At 40.5% G+C, this 20,584-nt stretch overlaps 1 protein-coding gene across 1 annotated transcript in view; it reads left to right on the top strand.

The window, feature by feature from the left end:
- CRYBG3 (crystallin beta-gamma domain containing 3) overlaps nt 1–20,584 on the top strand; it is a 126,518-nt gene that overhangs the window by 46,808 nt on the left and 59,126 nt on the right. Inside the window, exons 4-7 of the mRNA XM_058661778.1 lie at nt 8,564–14,582; nt 16,030–16,074; nt 16,596–16,711; nt 17,934–18,078. Coding sequence (XP_058517761.1) covers nt 8,564–14,582; nt 16,030–16,074; nt 16,596–16,711; nt 17,934–18,078 — 6,325 coding nt within the window. The remainder of the gene's footprint in view (nt 1–8,563; nt 14,583–16,029; nt 16,075–16,595; nt 16,712–17,933; nt 18,079–20,584) is intronic.

Here is a 20,584-nt window from a genome sequence, read left to right on the forward strand (position 1 = left end):
TTGATAACAGGAAGAATCAAAGCTTGAGCCAAGGTTGACAAGGGTGGCTATCAACACCTGCTGGGAGTGGGGACGTGGCTGGGCGGTATGTTTAGGAATTTGGTTGGCAAAAATCTATCAAGGACTGGAGAAAGCTTGTAAAGTATTTCTGCCGGTGTACAAAGAGGTTATTAAGATGTTGTTTATAATTAGATCCGGGGGATGGGGAGTAAGATGGGAACAGCTGTTCAGAAGCAGAAAAGCAGCTAAATTGTGCCAACTCCGTGATGCAGGGCTGTCTAGGGCAGTGCTGCAGTTGGCAGTTGGTCCTGGAGCAGCAGCAGCATGTAAAAGGGCATGTTGTTTGACACAGACCCACAAATCAGAGTCTCTGTGTGCGGGACCCAGAAGACTTCTGTCAACTTATCCAGGTGACTTTTTGCATGCATGTATTTGGGATCTAGAATTTTAAAGCAATTTGACATGATGGGGATGTTGTGGCTGTTATGTAAGTACTGGGAGAAATAGGAAGTGTGTGCTTTTTCTCTGTTGGTTATGATTACTTTGGTTAGTTTTATATCTTTGGAACTCAACAACAGAAAATGACAAAGGTACTTTGCATAATAAACTCCTTCACCCCTTCTTATTTTTAAAGATGTATTTATTTTCATTGGAAAGGCAGGTTTACAGAGAAAGATAGAAAGGTCTTCATCCACTAGTTCATTCCCCAAATGGCTGCAGTGGATGATGCTGAACGGATCCAAAACCAGGAGCCTCTTTCAGGTCCCAAGGCTCTGGGCCATCCTCTGCTGCTTTCCCAGGCCACAAGCAGGGAGCTACGTGGGAAGTAGAGCAGCCAGGACATGAACCATCATCCAAACTGGATGCCAGCACATGCCGGATGAGGATTACTCTATTGAGCCATCACGCCAGCCTCAGACCCCTTCTTAATAGTAGAATCTCTGAGGCAGTCCTCCAAAAAAAACCTCAGAAAAGAAATGTGCTTCTTAATGTGGGAGGAAAAGTAGACTAGACCTTAGTGTCGGTGAGTCCCAGGCTTCCTCCAAGCCTGGCTTCAGAAATCTCAGTCTATCAGGCTTAGAATCGCAAGGTTGGAAACTCCCTGCTGACAATTGCCCATTTAGTGAAAAATTATAATTTAAAATAGAACATCATTTTCATAATAGTTGATTTTGAAACAAATAGCTTTAGATATTATTTGAATAATATCTAATTGTAAAAATATTGGCTAATTTGAAATTCTAAATTTTAAGTATTAAGGTTTTTATTCTGTGATATGAACTAAAAGCAAAGATGTATTTAGATTGTGAATTTATTTCAAATATAAAATGTTTTTCTTAGATTTGAGAACCTATGCCTTTGAAATTACTACATTTTTTCACCTACAAAAATTCACTTTTTGTTTTGTCCTTAGAACTTGAACAACTTTATTGGGTGTGGTACAGTATTTCAAAACATGTAAACAAGTAAACAGATCCAATCAAGTAGGAAACTTGCTGGAGATTTTGCATTGCATTTCTCATGGAAAAATGTCCCTGTTTTTTTCTTACAGCTTTTAATAATTATTGTATGTGAAAAATGACTTAACTTAGGAAAAATAATGTGAATAATTTGTGTCTTATAGCACTGTGTACTAGTATATTACCAAGCATTTTTATATCATTAATACAGTTTCCAATTTAAACAAGTTATTTCCAGTTATTCAAAATGAGTCTTAAACAGTCCTCATTAAGACATTGTAAATAATTTCATCTTAACAACTATAAAGAAAAATAAGTTTCTCATCGTTATCTACAGTTGAATTCAGTTTTAGTATCTATAAAATCTTTCAGAACACTCTCTTGATAACATTTGGTAGATTGTTTTCCATACCTTAACTCTTGCTCATGGAATAATTAAGAGCTGCTTTGTTTTTTTTTTTTAAAGATTTATTTATTTTATTACAAAGTCAGATATACAGAGAGGAGGAGAGACAGAGAGGAAGATCTTCCATCCGATGTTTCACTCCCCAAGTGAGCCGCAACGGCCGGTGCTGAGCCGATCCAAAGCCGGGAACCAGGAGCTCTTCTGGGTCTCCCACGCGGTTGGGCCATCCTGGACTGCTTTCCCAGGCCACAAGCAGGGAACTGGATGGGAAGTGGAGCTGCCGGGATTAGAACCGGCGCCTATATGGGATCCCGGGGCGTTCAAGGCGAGGACTTTAGCAGCTAGGCCACACTGCCAGGCCCAAGCTGCTTTATTTTTGATCAGGTTAGATTTGATTATATTATGATGCCCTTTTGTGTTTTTTTTTTTTTTTTTGGCAGTTTCATATCTATCGTAATGAGGTACAAGACTACAAAAGCTGGTTTTGTAGCTTTTATTTACATGTAAAAATCAAAAGACATTCCAGTTTTAGAAGAAGATATATTTAACCATGTAATTTAAAAGGAAATAAAACTTACCACTGAAAAATGAGGACTAGTCATTTTTTCAGACCGCTGCTAGACAATTTGAAGAATGACACTCATCTTTGGCGGATCTTTGTCACATAGCATGTGTGTCAGATGTATCTGCAGTAGAGTACAGCCATATGCGCTGACTATAGGCTAGTGTACCTTCACATGGTGACTAGTCATGCCTTGGGCAGCAATCCTTAAAACATTTTCAGATTTTTGCTGTTTTTGCCTGTTTCTTAAACACTTAACAGTAGGTATTTTACTGTTGTTTGTGTTACATTCTTTAGGTAAATGAAATAAGTTCTGGATCCTAAGACAATTACATAATACTTGAAATCCATAATCCCTTTTCTGTGTTCAGCTTGTGAGAAAATATATACCTTCTTTTCTTTGTTTTTAAAAGTTCTATTCATCTGAAAACAAAAGAGAGACAGGGAGTTCTTCCATCTGCTGTCATCCCTCAGATGCCCACAGCGGCCAGGGCCAAGCCAGGAGCCACGAACTCCACCTGTTCCTCATCAGGGCAGCAGGACCCAAGCACCAAGGCCGTCACGTGCTGCTTCCCAGAGTGCAAGTTAGCAGGAAACTGGATGCGAGGTGGTGCTGCAGCAAGAATCTGGCCACGTCAATAGAAGGGATATCAGGAATCTCAAATGGCATCCTACCCAACTGTTTACAGTTGCCACCCCTCTAATATTCCAACTTTAATATTTTTCTTTTATTTGAAGATTTTTTTTTGAAAGTCACAGCTAGAGAGAGATAGAGACAGACTGAGCCTGAAAGAGACAGAGAAACAGAGGTATCTTCCATTCACTAGTTCACTGCCCAAGTGGCTGCAGTGGCCAGTACTGAGCAAGGCTGAAGCCAGGAGTCTGAGCTGGAGTTCCCATATGAGTGCAGGGGGCATCCTCCACTGCTTTCCCAGGCATATTACCAGGTCACTGGTAGGGCAGATGGGACACAAATTAGCACACATACGGGATATTGGCATCTTGGGCAGTGGCTTTATGTCCTATGCCGCAGTTCTGGCCCCTTCTTTATCTTGTTTTTGCATTTCCTGGTTCACTCCGCAAATGGCTACAGCAGCCATAGCTAAGTTGATCCAAAGGCAGGAGCCAGAAGCTTCTTGTAGGTCTTCCACAAGTACTTAAGCCATCTTCCACTGCTTTCCAAGTTCCTTAGCGGGAAGCTGGATCAGAAGTGGAGCAGGTGGGAATAGACCTAGTGCCCATATGGAATTTTGATGCTGGCATGTGTGGATTAGTCTATTGAACCACCACCCCAGCTGCAAGTTTACTTTTAAAGTTACATGTTTTTGTCATTTACACTATATTTATCAAGTGAAATTTGAAAAACGGAGCAATTTTTTGTTTTTGATATTATTCCGTTGTGGTAAGTGATTTGCAACCTGTGAACGAGTGATACAAAATATTTTTTTAAATTTATTCATTAGTTACATTGTACTGTGTGACAGTTTTATAGGTACTGGGTTTCTCCCCAACGCTCCCCGAAGCCTCCACCTTGTTGCATAACCACAGTTCAAGTTCAGTTGAGATTCCCTCATTGCAAGCATATACCAAGCATAGAGTCCAGCATCTGAGTAACACAAAATATTGACAATACTGACATGACTAACCTTTCAAAAAGTGGGCAGTGTACCTGAAGGGATTAATTATAGTACATGACGCTAACTTTGTAACTTTGATATTCAGTGCTTTAAACATAATGTAGGTGTTTAAAGAGTATGTCTTTATTTTAAAATGATTATATTCTATTAGTTAATGCATTTTAATTGTTTATTTGAGAAGCAGATACATAGAGACAACCAGACACAGGGAGATCCCATTTGTTGATTAGCTCCCCAGAGGCCCACAGTGGCTCCATGGAGGCTAAAGCAAGAAGCTAGAAACTCATGTAAGAGGAAGGGGCCTGACCCCTGGAACCAACATTGCTGCCTTCCAGGGTCTGAATTGCCAGGAAGCTGCAGTCAGAAGTTGAGCCCAGCAGTGAGTCCCAGCACTTCCATGTGGCAATCAGTATCTGAACTGCTAGGCCAAAGGTCCGACCCACAAATGGCCATTGTAGTTGCAAGTACAGAACATTTCCACTGAGAATACCGAAGGGGGTTAGCTAGTTAGAAACTTAAACCAGTGCATGTAAATCAGTTGAGTAATTTTCTTTATTATTTTTTCAGCCCCAAACAATGTAAAACATCAATCCCTTCCTACCAGAGGACTCCTGAGCTGGTAACAATTGAGTTGAGATCTGGAGGACTTTTCTTTGTGGTTTATTTTACTGGAAGTCCTTTAGATCAACATGGCTTTGTTGTATGAGTGTAGAATAAAATTGTTTGAGGGCGAGTTGAAAGTTGGTTGTAAGAGGACTTAAATTCAAACAAAATTGTGAATTTTAGCTTTAATTTCCTGTGGACATCTCACACTACTTTGGGTATTAATCTGTCCAGAATAATTTTGGTCATCTTTTGGGGAAAAAAAAACATTGCAGTCTGTTGGCACTAAATATTAGAATTTCCTAAGGAAAAAAAAAATGAAAAAAAAAACAGTGTCGTCTATTCAGAGTTCTGTGTCTTCATTTGCTGTTGTGAAAGGCTCTTGTATTTAAGGAATAATTCATTTGTTTGGATCTGATATTTTACCAATAACATTGATGCACTCCTAAGAACATTTCCCTTGTTGCACAAATGGACAGGTTGCCTTACCCAGTTTTTAACCTTTTTTCTTTTTTTTAAGTCTGTGAACCAAGACAAATCACATTTTCTAAAACAAATTTTTTTTCTAGTATGTTGCTTGTAGCTGCTTTATAATGGATGGTAAAAATGAATATGATGAACACCACTTTTTAAAGTTATGGCAGACCAGGCCAGTAGTTACATAACTTGAAATCAGTTAATTTAGCTAAAATTCAGTATGTATGTGAAAGGTACAATTGATACATGTTTGCAGTTTGGAAGATTTACTTCATTTATTGAAAGGTAGAATTAGAAGAAGAGGGAGAGAGGACTTACTATGCAAATGGCTACGATAGCCAGGGGCTGGAGGCAGGGATCAAACCCGGACACTCCATGTTGGGAACAGGGAGTCTTAACGACTGGGCTACATGCTTATTCCTTTCAAGTGTTTTAAGTTCTAAACTCTAGTTACGTTTTAATTTCCCGATTACAAATGGATGACAGAAGAATCTGTGTGGTCTACTTTTTCAAATGAAGCATGATTCTGCATGACTAACCAAGAAATAGAATTCCTAGTATCTGAAAAAACACATTTAAGCCCACAACTCTGAAGCAATAACATTGAGAACACCGGATTTGTACAAATGCTAACAACAGAGTGGCTGTAGCTTCTCAGCGGTGCAGACCCGGGAGGCAGCAATGATGGCTGAAGTAACTGGGCCCCTCCCAACCCTGCAGGAGACCCTGATTGCAATTCGGCATCCTGGCCCAAGTTCCGACTGTTGTAGGCATTTAGGAAATAATCCAGGGAATGAAGTCCCTCTGTCAGTCCCTCTGTCCTTTTGCCTTTCAAAATAATTAACAAATGTAAAAATCCACTTTGCTGTTCCCTAAGTATTGGGACAGTCATCTAAAATAAACTACTTAGTATTAAGCATCTTTGCTTTACTTTTTATTAATTTGCAGAAAAGGCATTAAACATGTCCCATTCACCAAATAATGTGTGGAGCAGTTAAAAATCCATAGGTGTCTGGGCCAGTGCTGTGAGTCTGTGGGTTAAGCCAGTGCTTGTGACACTGGTATACCATTCTGGAAAACTGATTCAGGTTCCTCCTGCTATGCTCAGTTAGCTTCCTGCTAATGTGCCTGGGAAAGACACATGATGGCTTAAGTGCTTGAACCTCTGCCATCCGGGTGGGAGGCCTTGATAGAGTTCCTGGTTCCTGGCTTTGGTCTGGCTCATCCCTGAGTTTCACAACCATTTTGGAGTGAACCAGTCAATGGGAGATAGAACTCTCACTCCTTCTTTCTCTGTTGCTCTGTCTTTCAAAAAAAATTTTTTTTGAGGCAAAGGTAATTAATGTAATCTTTTCCCATAAATTGCCACCAACTAGTAATGAACATCAATAGAAACATAGATCTTTAAAATTTTAATGCAGCACCTGCTAGTCTCTGTATCCACAGATAAGAGACTAACAGCCCAATTTTGTTATAACGGGTTGAACCTGCAGTAGAGATTATTTGAGCTGATTCTGGAGGTGTTAGGATTCCACTCTTAAATCCACAGTGGAATTAAAGGACAGATGTATGTGTGCGGTGCATGTGGCACAGCGTGAGAATTGCCAGTTACTGGTTGTTAAGTGCAGTTGGTTCTGAGGACATTAGAAACTTAAAGGCAGGGTTGCTTCTGTACTTGTTCTAGAAATCCTTTTTTTGGAGGTTTGAATTTGCCCAAGAAATTGAATACTTGGCATGCAAATTGAAAAGTGGAAACACATTTATTATGAAACAAATTTTAAAGGCAATTCTGCCATTTACTAGAAGTTAACAGTGTGAAGACCATTGAGATATAAAGTTTTGTCAGCCTTTGTTGTAAACACTTTGTCAAACACATTAAGAATTATATACCACGATGGTTTTAATGATTTTGTGATTAAAATTTATACGAATAAAGTTGAACATCTTGTCATTGTTCACAGCCATTGTCTGCTTTTCTGCTCAACTATGGTCTTACTCATTGAGCTCTGCATGTAGTCGAGCATTAAGCCTTTACTGTAATATAAAATAAAAATGTTATCTCAATAATAAATAATAAGTTGGAAAATTCATGAAAATGCATATTATGAAAAAAGCATGAATTTTAAAAATGTAACAAAATAAGCTCAACATTTTACTTTTCTTTTTCCCATTAATATTTTGACATATCTATCCTTTTAAGTACTGAATGCTTAATATTGGTTGGACATCTTGCCAACCTTTTTCTTTTAGAACTTCTCTAACATATTTAACTTACATTAAAAGCTAAAAATTGATGTTCAAAGTCACATTTAAGAGTGAAAGATTAGGAGCTCACTGTGATATGCAACAAGGAAATTTCAGTAATGGATCCATCAACTTGACCAATTATGAGCATAAGGACATTGTGATTCTTTAGAATTAGATGCTCCTTGAGGTCAGAACTTAGAGCCAAGCCTCATGTTTGTCAATTCATGTGTTCTCCTTTAGGCACTACCCTCAGAGACAGCTAGGTAAACAGGTAAGAAGGAATACTTCTAAGGAGTTCTAATAAATTAATGTTGCCTCGAGGTTCCTATGCTGCTTATCAGATTTTTATTCTTTTTCTGTTGTTAAGAGGCTTAATTATTTATTGGAAAGGTGGGGTTACAGAGAGAGGTGGTCGCAATGAGGAGGGGAGAGAGAGCGAGCCAGCACACTTCCATTTGCTGATTCATTTCCCAAATGATTGCATCAGCTAGGGCTGGGCCAAGCCAAGCCAGGAGGTCTACCATGTGGCGTCAGACTTGCTCATTTGGACCATCTTCCACTGTTTTGCCAGGTGTATTAGCCAGGAGCTGGACCAGAAGTGGAACAGCTGGAAATCAAACCAGTGCTCATTAGAGAATGCTGACATTCCAGGGGGTGGTTTGAACTGCTGTATCACAACACTGGCTCCAGATTTTTGTTTTAAAAAAGGATATTTTTATTTAAAACATTCTAGGGCCCGGCAGCATGGCCTAGCAGCTAAAGTCCTCGCCTTGAAAGCCCCGGGATCCCATATGGGCGCCGGTTCTAATCCCGGCAGCTCCACTTCCCATCCAGCTCCCTGCTTGTGGCCTGGGAAAGCAGTTGAGGACGGCCCAATGCATTGGGACACTGCACCCGCGTGGGAGACCCGGAAGAGGTTCCAGGTTCCCGGCATCGGATTGGCGCGTACCAGCCCGTTGCGGCTCACTTGGGGAGTGAATCATCGGACGGAAGATCTTCCTCTCTGTCTCTCCTCCTCTCTGTATATCTGACTTTGTAACAAAATAAATAAATCTTTAAAAAAAAAAACATTCTAGGATTTTTCTCCCCAAACTACTACATAGTTTCTGAGGTTACCATTAAATGTTATTAATGCAATTTCCTGATACTCCCATGCCATTTCTTTCTGCAGACAAATTGATGATCAACCCTTCAGTAGGCCTTCAGTAACATATGCAACTTATAGAGGCCCCCAACACATTAGGAAATATTTAAAACAACAGACTATATTGGAAACTGTGAATCCACTGGACAGGGAAAATGAAAGTTCTGACTCAAGTACAAACACGCGTGTTGGTGGTTGGAGTGAGACTGAAGCTGGGACGGCGCCATCACTGTCAACGAGCACAAGCATTTCTACAGAAGGATATTTGGAAGCCTCTACCTGTAGCAGGATAAGTGCCAATACAGAAAACCAGCTGACAAACAGTTTAGAACTGCAGGAAACTGTTTCTTCTAAGCATGTTTTAAATAAAAATGATCCCGGGAGACTTGAGAAACGTCAGGTACCTCCTTCTGCTGTGGCTAACTCCGGATGTGCTGTTGGAGAGTCTAACTCCCAGGGACTCCTAAGTTGTATATCCATTTCTCAGACTGACGGACAAAGTTCTACACAGCTTACAGGAAAAGAAAACAGCGAAGTCACTTGCAGTCCAGATTTTCAAGGGAAGACTACCATAGGAAATACGGTCAAGGAAACCAGCTCTCTGATGAGTGGTGGGACCTCAGAGAAGGGAGAACAGGTTGAGCCTCAGAAACCTGCTGTTTCTGATTTTTCCGGTAGTGAATTTCCTGGGAGCAATGCTGCCAAGCAAGGACATTCAGACTTGCCAAGTCCTAACAGATTAATGAGGCATGAAGATCTGCACTTGCCAGAGAGTAAGTGTTCCGACAAGCAACCTGTAGACAACTCATCAGAGCAAGCTGCCAATCACACCAGCCCCGTTGCTCCTCAGGGACATGCCGTGACAGACACAGAGCTTGTTGGTGAAGAAAAGACATTATCCTCCCAAGACTCAGAGAAAAATCTGGCTGTTACAGAAATCGGGCAAAAATCAGAAAGTGCCTCAGCTGGTGAACCCACAACTTCAAGTCATGCAAAAGTTCCAGAAGACAGAGTTAAATCATTTCCTGAAGGTCCTCCTCAGTTGTTTGAAGCAGAAGCCAAAAAGTCTGCTGTTAGGCCCTTGGGCAGCACTCCTCAGGTGAGAGCAAACCAAAAGGACCCTGCCTCTGTAAAATGCAGCACTGACTCAGAAAGTGTAGCATGCTTGGAAATAGTGCCTGAATTAGATTTAGGACCTAATAAAAATCACCTTTCAGAATCACCTCCTGACTCTGAGAGTCCCCAACAAACCAAAATATCACCTGATGTTAAGACATCTGTTTCCCTCAATCGTGGAGAATCAAAGGACACTACTTCACCCCCTACCTTTGTTTCTGGAGCTGATGTGCTGAACACATTGGCCGTCTCTGCTTTAAAGAATGAGCACGCTGAAACTGGAGGTGAAAACATTGCTGGTGTTTCCTGTCAGCCTAACAAGAATCGAGAGGAAAGCAAAGCAGATCATGTTGAGTTTGCAAACAAGAAAACATCTTTGGTTCTGGAATCCAAGGAAGTTCTTCGTGATGCATGCAGGCTTCCTCAGGGTCTCAAAGCTGGTGACACTCAATTACGGGAGGTGGATTCATTGAACCAACTTGAGTCTGGAAGCCTCCCTGGGCATCGCTGCTCTGTTTCACCTAAGAAAGCAGAATCAAAGCCTTCAGACACTAAAGCAATTCAGGGCATAACAGAGACCTCAGATTCCTTGGAAACCAAAAGTGATAATATTTCCAAAGTATTCTCAAAAGCTGAAGTTCAAGATCAGAACAGCATTCCTCTTGAGTCACATTCTGGAAGAGGAAAAACAGTAGCCTTGACTAAGATAGCTGTTTCTGAAACAGAGTCCAGGGACATTTTTCAGGGCAGGCTTCCTTTTTTTCCATTTGAAATTACAGATACGCCTGCAAAGCATAACTTATCAAAATTAACTTCTGCAGAGGCTGAACAGGAAAAAAGCCCTCAACCTGTGGATCCCAGGCTCGAAGAGAAATGTGCAGATGCTGACCTTAAAGAGAAGGACCACGCTGAAGAGTCTCCTGCCTCCAAACATCAAGGTGTGCAAGACATAGAGACAGACCCCTTAGGTGACCATCCTTCTGCTTGTGGGGAGAAAGTCACCAGGCGAATGGCCCAGAATCGTGAAGCCGACACTGGTGCGATTCATCAGGTTCTGGGTCTCAGCAGGGGTAAAAAGACATCGGGTCTGTCAGAAATGGCACATCTCAGCTCAGCGATTTCCTGCAAATTCCAAGAAACTGACAGCACCAAAGCAAATTCATTCTTTCTAAGTTCTGATGTGAAGTTGGAAAAAGATGTCTGTGCATGTGAGGATTCAGATCTTCCTAACGCCCCTTCTGTTCTGAGGTCAGAAAAGAGGGAGGACACTCGGTTTCTAAGTGAAGCCGTCAACAGTGTGTCTTCTTCCTCTCGTCACTGTGGAGGGGTTATCAAGGTGATGCATTCACATCATCCTCCAAATAATTTTGATTCTGGAAAAGCTTCCACAGACTTCACAGGGGAAAGTGCTGCCTTAACCAACCCGCTGCGCCCTGATAACACTCTTTTGGAACTTGAAACACCTGTCTCGATAGAAGCAGCAGTGACTCCATGTCAGGAACATTTGGGGATTTGTACTGGGGAAATATCCCTTGATTTTCCAAGCACTTCCCAGTTGGCTGGTCCTATGGAAGCGGAGCCTGGAGCAGTTGCTGGGGCTCCAGTGTCAGTTAACAGCCCAAGCCAGCCGTGTTCTGAAGCCTCCGCTGAGCATGTAGAAGCAGGGAGAAGAACATGTGACCGATTTTTGGAGAGTGCTTTACTCAAAAAGGCTGATACACTGATTGGTGAGGTTTTTAGTTCTGTCCGAGAAGAACTGAAATCCAAAACCTGCCAGCAGCATAAAGCCTTCAGTGGCACAATGAATACAGGTACCCTGACAGAAGACACCCCCGAGAACAATCCAGCAGGGGAGATGCTAGCAAGGGCACAGCGGGCAGAGTACTTGGAAGAACAGGGCATGGAAATCTTGTCAAATGTCCTGGAAGAAGAGGCAGCCCGTGTTTCACCTGCAGTTGGTGAGAGGAATCTCCTTCCTGGTTCAGATAGAACAGATACATCTTCTTTGTTAGAAGAGAGAGCCAGGGAGTTAGTCAATGAGGTTATTTTTGCAGCCAAAGAAAATTTGGCAAATGCTGCTTTTGAACAGGTTAAGGATGCCTGGGGTTCTGAACTTCAGGCTGACACTTCAAAAATTCTGAATAGTGATGGTGTTAAGCCACATGATCCAGTTAGGGAGTTCTTGATGTCCGGACAGGCAGCAAGTCAAAGCACACATGAAATTAGTGAAAATAAATTATTAAGTCAATTTTTTTCCGTGAGTAATTTAGTTAGTGGCTCAGAGTCAATAAAAGGAAGAGAAATTATTCTCTACCAAAAATCTCCATTTTCCAGAACTGGAGCTGGACAGTCTGGCAGTATAAATTTACAGGAGTCAGATACAGTTTCACCACCTGAAGATACGTCTCATAAAGGATTAGATGGTAGGGTAAAAACAAATGTGCTGCTCCGTGAGGACTATACAAAAACAGCAGAAATAGAGTGTGGGAATGATCACCAAACCTGGGCAGAAGATAGAACTCTTGTATTAACTTTTGAAGGGCCCTCACCAGCGAATGATGACATCCATGTACCTGGTACCTCCAAAGGCAGCTTATCTGATAGCCTTGTGTGTTTATCTGAGAACAGCCTGCCGGGATACAGTAAAGGCAAACCCCTCGCAATGTCAGGAACTGGGAAAGTGCCCAAAAAGGATAATGAAGTCAATATAGGAAGCCTCAAGCTTGCACCTTCCACGATAGCAATAGGGAACATTGACAAAAAGAATGCCGAGTTGGATATTATGAAATATGAAGCCATCCCTTCCATGTTAGAAATGGTACAAGAATGTAAAACAGATTCTGTAACAACAATCACAAACATGGAACCCAGAGCTGATATTTTTAAAATGGGAGAACTGAAAAATCAGAAGGATGCTGAAAGGTGTGTTGAAAAAACTGACGGAGTAACCGTCTCTTTAGCAATGGGAAAAGCAGGTATGACGGGGGATCCTGAAGGGGATGCTGGCAAAACGGAGGTGGTACCTGTTATGCCAGAAGTGAAAAATGCCCACCAAAAGGATGCTGAAGGGGACATTGCAAAAGCTGAGGTGACAGCTGTTACATTAGAAGTGGAAAGCATTTGCCAGAAGCATGCTGAAGGGGATGTGGGCAAGACTGCAGAGGTGGAAAACACCTGCCAGAGGGACAGTGTGGGGACTGAAAAGACCGAAGTGGCACCTGTTACGTTAGAAATGGAAGGCACTTACCAAAAGGGTGAGGAAGGAGAAATTGCCAAGACTGAAGTGGGACCTGTTGAATTAGAGGTGCAAAGTATCTACGCAAAGGATGTAGAAGGAGATGGTGATGAAATGGAAAGGAGACCCATTATGTTAGAAGCAGTGAATGCTTATCACAAAGATGCCAGAGGGATTTCTGCAAAGACAGACAGGCCTGTTTTGGAAGCTGTTTGCCAGAAGGAAGCTGAAGAGATGATTAGTAATGTTGAAATGGCACCTTTTGTGTCAGAAGTGAAAGAGGCTTACAAGAAGGCAGCACCTTCCACCTTACAAATGGAAAAGGCACACAAAAGGGATGCTAAGCAGACTCTTAGAACAGTCACATCCTTGCCTTCCATGATAGAAATGGAAAGAACATCCCCAAAAGATTCTGATGGAAATGCTGGCCAACATGAAGTATTTTCCACTGTTGTAGATACTAAAAAGGTCTTTGGAACAGCACTGGAAATGGCTATTCCACAAGTGGAAACCATGCCTCCTATGTTTGAAATTGCAGAAGAACCCCAAGTGTGTGCCAAAAGGAATGTTGGAGAAATAGAAGAAGAGGCCATTGAAAAAAAGGAAGGTTTCATAGTCCATGACCACAAAGTCGCTTCACATTTCAGGGGCTATGAGTCACCTACATTAAGTAAGGATTATGAGGGCTATCCTGCCTTGGCCATGCCAGCTTTTCAGCTTGAAGACACCACAGTGAGGCTAGACCAAAGCATGCCTGTTACTGTCGTATATGACCAATGTAGAGACCTGGGTTATAATGATAACAAAGAACAGTCAAATTTAGCCTTTGTTTCTCAAGATGAACAAGAAAATTCTTCGTTTACTATATTGTATGATGAGCCCCTTCAGGACGAAGACAGGTATGTCTGTGCGGAAGTGAGAGCACCGTCTTTCTTGTTTCCTGAGGAGTCACCTGGCAGAGGGCCTGTATTGACATGCGAGAGGTCAGAGAGCAGAACTGACCTTGTCCACCATTTTGAAAAAGGCACTAAATCGGATGAGAGGTCCGATAGTGATAGTTCAGAGGTATTCTTAGCTGTGGAGGCCAAAAGATACAAAATTTACCCTTTAGCTCTGTCTCCCATCTATGAGGATGACAGCTCCCAGGAGGAAATCTTGTCGAATGAGGTGTCACCTGGTCACCATGGCTCCTCAAAATCCAGAGAGAGTGCCAACCAGTCGTCCTCCGTGTTATCACTGCTCCAGTCGGTGTCCGAGCGACTGAAGATGAATTTTGATGAAGATGATGGCCAGCCAGCAGAGGAGGAGGAAGAAACATTGCATAAAGGAAGTCTGAGAACTGAAAGGAGGGAGCCAGTGACCTTGGAGTTACCAGATCCTTCCATCACGTTTTACTCTGATGATGATGACCAGGAAAGCAGCAGAATTCCCAAGAATTCATATATGTTACCAGATGAACCTACTACCTCCAATCTGCAAATTGGTTTGTGGCCAGAAAAGACTACATTTCTACAAAAATCTGACCTTACTTCTAAGCTACATTCTTCTTTAAAGAGTGCCTATCATCAGTATTTGCAGGCTTCCAAAACTCACTCCTCAGAAAAAGGAGCCAGATTCGGTGGGATATTACAGGAGCCAGTGTCAAAGTTTTTCCGTGTTCAAGACAGCCAAGGCAGATTGAACCCTTTCCTAGAGGTAAGTTATTTCAATTCCTAACTTTTTAAAGTTTTGGGTCATGGAATTACCTAAAAGCTTATTCAGAAATAAGTATTTTTGCGATTATGTCAAGTTCTACTTTTTAAAAAATAGGATTTGTTCGTTGGGTGCAACTGTACTGTTAAACGGAGAAAATAAAATTTGCCATACTTTAAAAGCTGTAAGAGAGAGGCAAGTCACCTCACAGTTCTCTGCTAATATATTTGAAATGAAGGCGCAGCATTCTGAATTCCTCAAGGTGCTATCTGGGGAAGTTATCACCTTCTATTAGTCTTGAGTCTCGTGAAAATGTTGCCATTGTGTAAAATTTATTTGTTTGACAGCCTCCTGTGGTTATCTTTGTTTTTATTCATACAAGGGAGAACATTAAAAACCCAAGAGCTGAGAAATACTATGACTTGAAAATGTTTTGAAATTCAGTTACATTTTTCTTTGACTTAGGTGTATGTAAATATCTAACATGGGATATTTGATGAACGTGGAACTTGTGTTTTGCGGATCACCAATATCATGAAAGTTTGTTGACCTTGAAAAGCCCAAGAAACAAGTCATAAATACTTTAACAATACTTAAAAACTCACCAGTATCTTGTAAGGCAATTATTTTAAAAACCAAGTGGAACTCTTCACTGTGTATTATAAAGCTCCTAAATTCTGTTTTTTTCCAACTTTATCTCGCCGAACTCTGGATAAAAACTTTGTATTTCTCTCTGCCATACTTTTTCTCAAAATGATCATTGATGGGATTATTTTGTTCCTGCTATCCTATCCATACTCCAGCCTCCCACATTATTTCACTCGTTGATGGGTACCAAATCAGAATTACATAAAAGAAATAAACTCCTAGTGTTACACAGCATTGTGGTGTGGGTTTAGTCCATAATAACCTAGCATGTGTTCTATGGGCACATAGAAGGATGCCCCAAGCCTCTAATCATGAGGTGGTGTCAAAGGGGAAATGTCGACCACCATGTTTTGGTCAGCACACGTTGTATCTATGTTTTGAAATGTGTAGTCCCTGATTGTGTACAGTTAAAGACTTTTCAGAAGTCCTGCTTTTCAAGATTCTCTCAATATTACTTTCTCTGAATAGCCTATTTTAAACCTCTTAAACTGGTGGTTCTCTTTCCATAACCTGGCAGCATTTTTTTTTTGTATCTGAACTGTATACCTAACTTAGTTCTTGCTTGGAAGAGTTGTTCAGCTCTAAGAATCCTCTTTCCTCTTCTGAACAGTGCACTCTGTGAGGACGGAGACAACATCTTGAATTCCCATTCGTGTACATCTATATCCCTTGTCTGTAAGGAAACACTTGACTCATAACATTCCCCAAGTAAATATGTGACAAATTGGAGTTACATCTAATCAGAATATGATGAATTTCCACTGCATCTTAAGGCTTACTTCTTCCATGTTTATTGTTTCAGAATGTTGACAAACAAGTTCTGAGATGTAACCCAAGACCTGGGAAGGTAAGCCTAACTTTCTTGGGTAGACTAACATACATAGCAATAATGAAATTGCTTTTCATAGGGTGTTTAAGTACTTTAACTGATTTAGAGGATTTATTCAAGGATTTAACAGTTAAAGTGAAATGAGTTGAATATCCCTTGTTGGGAGTACTTGGGAACAGAAGTGTTCCAATATCCAATTTTTTTTTTAAGATTTTAGATTATCTCCAAATTTATGAGATTATGTTAGAGAAGAGATTTGGATCCAAACAAAAAAATCACACGTTTTTCATATATGCCTTATATTTGATCTGAAAGTATATTAATACAGTGTTCTTGCTTCCTATTTTTTTATTCTGAGTCCAGGTATGAAATTGTCAACTTTTGCATCAATATCTGCTTCATTCAGATTAGGGATGGATGACCAACTTGTATTTGCTGTTATTTGCTTAGGATATTACATTTTCTATATTCTAAGACAGCTTACAACTCTAAATGTATCTTTAAAATGTGTTATTGTGTCGCCTTCGTGTCTGTTGCAGATGGTTATCTACGATCTCCATGGAAGTAAATACAAGCAAGAGATCTACTGTAATATTCCTGATGCTACATCTTGGTCCTTTCCAAATGGAGTACTCATAAAAGTTGTAAGAGGCTGGTGAGGAATCTCAAAACTTTAGAGCTTACTTCACGAAATCATATCTTCCTATTGCTTATGATTTTGTATTTTTTTTTATCAAAGTATAACCCCTTCTACCTTTTGACATTTTGAAATAGCACATTAAAACATGTTTTCTTACAATGGAAGAAAATATAGGCTTTTTTCAAAAAGATTTTTAATCTTACTTGAAATTCAGAGTTACAAAGAGAAAGGGAAGGATAAAGAAGCAGAGGTTTTCCATCCACTGGTTCACTCTCCAAATGGCCACAGCAACCAGAGCTGGGGTAGATTGAAATTGGGAGCCAAGAGCTTCCTCCAGGTCTCCCACATGAATGCCAGGAGCCAAGTCATGGGGCCATCCTCTGCTGTCCTCTAAGGCACATTAGCAGGGAACTGGACCAGAAGTGCAACAGTTGGTATTTGAGCCCATACCCATGTGGGTGCTGCAGACTGAGGATTAGCAAGCTACATCACCACTGGTCCTAGGCTGTTTTAAATGCTTGTGTTGTGACTTACTGTACAATCAGTATAAGCTATCCTAAAACTGAGCAATTAGGATAGGTTCAGCAAGTTGAATTGCATATCAAATGCTTCAGATGAATGGAAAAAAAAAAGCTTTGAAAATGAGTTCAGAAATTGTGGGATGCTAAGGAATGTGAGGACCACATAGTTCAAGTCATGTGTATAGCAGAAATGCTCAAAAAATGAAGGATTCTTTGTGTAGTGTAAATAGGAGGGGCCATATTGTTTGTTGCTATGGACCGTGTCCAATGGGCATTCTGGAGGCAGATTTCCTTTATTTAGTGTATAAATTACCCCCAGTCAGTGTTCATGTTGTAAGCAGTAGGGCATGGTGTTGTCATCACGTAGTAAAAACGGACATGTGCTCTGTATCATCCAGCAATGGGAATGTTAGGGTAGAAATGTAATTGAGAATTGTTAAATAATTATTTTTAGTACAAATGTATAACTTTGTGCCTATATTATCCACATTAAAATACATTATAAAGGTATTTTTATTTCTAACGTGTTAAAATCTTAATTTTACACTATTTGTTATTATGTAGCCTATGTCATTGTTTCAAAAATAGAATTATGTGTTAATAGTGGAAGATAGCCCAGCTTAAGATATTTAAGCAATTGAAATGATATGTGACTTTCTATTTTATGCTTCCTTTATTAAAAACTTTATTTGCTCATTGCATTCATATTTGTTTAGCTGGATTTTATATGAGAAACCACATTTTCAAGGTCAGAAATGTGTGTTGGAAGAAGGGGAAAAGGTATTAAATCATGACTGGATTCTCCAGAACAGAAAACATCCACAAAGAAATGTGTTGGGTTCGATCAGACGCGTCTTAAAGGTAACTCAATGTAGCTTTCCTCTGTAGTTTTCATTTTGTTTTACTTATTACACTTAGAAATGTTTGCTCTTAATAATTTCATTGCTTTTTGTTATTTTGATAAGCTGTTGAATTTACACATATGAAATATTAGAATAGTACTTTAAAGTATTTACACTGGCCTATGAAATCAGATATACCATATGTATTTTAACACTCTTGACTAAAATGATGCTCAAGAGTCTTCAGGAAAAAGAGCCAATATTTCCACGTTATCTTCCAGTGTAGTATTCTATCATATCAGTTACTCCTTAGCCTGAGGGCAGACATTCCAAGCTCCCAGAATATTTCTAAAACCCCTGACAGGTTTTAATAAACGCCATTTATTAGGACACATTTGAAGATTCCTGGGATTGAAAAGACGATTTCTGAAACCTTTGATTATTTTTTAAATAATACACCTTTTTCCATTAAATTTTTGAAAATATTTCATACTGTGTTCCTGTACTTGCATACCTGTTAGAAACTTTCGCCTTTTCTTTCTAAGAGGGTACTTTATATCATATTCCCCTTGGCATGCCTGAGTTGCTGGTACTGCTACTCTTATACATTGGGATCATTATCCAGTACACTGCAGTCACTTGAACATAAGTCCGGGATACCACAGGATTCAGTCTGATAAGCAGCCCCTCTGCTGAGTGACTGGAAGGCAGATAGGCAGCTTGGAGACTGTCATCAAAGAGTTGGTTCCCTTCCAAAGTAGGACAAGGCCTATTCATCTCCCTGTGCAAAATTTCACAAGATTTAAAACTTACAAATTATTTGTTTCTGAAAATTTCCATGTATTATTTTCAGACCACTGTTGGCCACAGGGACCTAATCTATGGAAACAAACTGCAGCTGAGAGAAGGATTGCTGTGTTTAATATTTAAACATATACGTGTGTGTAAGTGTGTGTGTGAGGGTATTAGGGGAAATGAGAGATAAAGGGAAGAGAAAGTGGTGCATTGTATTTTCTGTTTAGCAAATAACGTTTAGTGCTGAGGTGAGGGGGATTTTAGAGAAATAAAGCATGTTGGTTTAAGACTGATTTATTTGAAAGGCAGAGTTACAGAGAGAGAGAGAGAGAGTGACATCTTCCATCTACTGGTTCATACCAGAACTGGAGTAGTCCAAATCTAAGAGCCAGGAGTTTGTTCTTGGTATCCCACATTGGTTCCCCAGGCCCAAAGTCCTGTGTAGCATTTCCAGGCACATTAACAGGAAACTGGGTCAGAAATGGAGCAATTGGCTGGCCCAAACGAGTACTCTGTAGGCATGCTGGTGCCACAGGCAATGACTTTAGCTACAATCCCACAGTAGCAGCTCCAGCAAAGCATTTTGTAAGACAGTAAGTGATGATTTAGGAGGTGAGCTAGTGATTTAGGACAGCTCTCCGATAAGGACAGAATTTTCTCGTGTGAGGATGTGGTTACTTATATGGTAGTTCTGGGCAAGTTATTGGAATATATGTACTTAGAACATATTAAAGAATGATGATTTGGATCCGTGCTATCAAATTTCTGATAACTGTAGATACCATACATAAAAAGTGAAGGTAATACAGAAACGTAGTTATAAAGAGACCTTTGTATACATTTTATGTAAGTCAACACTTCCTATAAAACCGTAAACATATTTAACAAATATTTGCATTTGCTACTGGGCCCCATACTGTGGTGGGCAATGGGAGTAGAAAAGCAGGTGCAATGCGGCCCCTTAGTTAAAAAAAAAGAAACAGCTATCCCTGATCATGCGGCTTGAGAAGTGCCCGGTGAGGGGAGCGCACAGAAGAGGTGCCCCTTCTCCTGGGCAGAGGCATCTCACTGCAACTGGTGACAACTGACTGAAGTCCCGAATGAGTACCCCTCATGTCTGGCAGCCTGGGCCGTGTGGGTGAGCTCCTGAACACACGGCCAACTGCAGAGGTGAAGGTTGGTGTCTTGATTGCACTGCATGGAGATGGATCGCTGAAGTGGAGAAGGCAGCGGCCATTTTTATTGAAAGTTTTTATTGTGTCATTCTGCAAAAGACATTTCACTGTTCACCTAATTAGCTCACTAGAAATTCTTTGAAATTCATAATTCGTGTGTAGGTGGAATCTTCTAAGATCCCTACAGCTTGTGGTTTTGTGCCTTTCTTGGGACTATCAGGCAACAACATGCCATGCCCAGTTGTGGGATAAGGGGTGGAATAAATAAGGTACAGCAAAAAGCCTGTTCCTCAACCCCCTTAAGGTAAACAATGAAATGGAAACAGTCTGGATGTTTGAATGCATATTTCCATGTCCGTTATTTGCTCAGAATGTAAGAAAAAGTAAGTCATGCGTGCATTTTTAACTTCTACCATTGTTTGTGTTTTTCTAAGTGTTAATGTCCACATGTCTTAAACAGGTAGCAACTTTTAGTGGGAAAGGAAAATCAAGCTATTGGAAATTGAGTGGAAAAGTCATTAGCATTGTTCTAAATAGTAATAATCCAGCATCAGA

Source organism: Ochotona princeps, chromosome 3 (assembly GCF_030435755.1).
Source record: "Ochotona princeps isolate mOchPri1 chromosome 3, mOchPri1.hap1, whole genome shotgun sequence".
Taxonomy (NCBI): Eukaryota; Metazoa; Chordata; class Mammalia; order Lagomorpha; family Ochotonidae; genus Ochotona; species Ochotona princeps.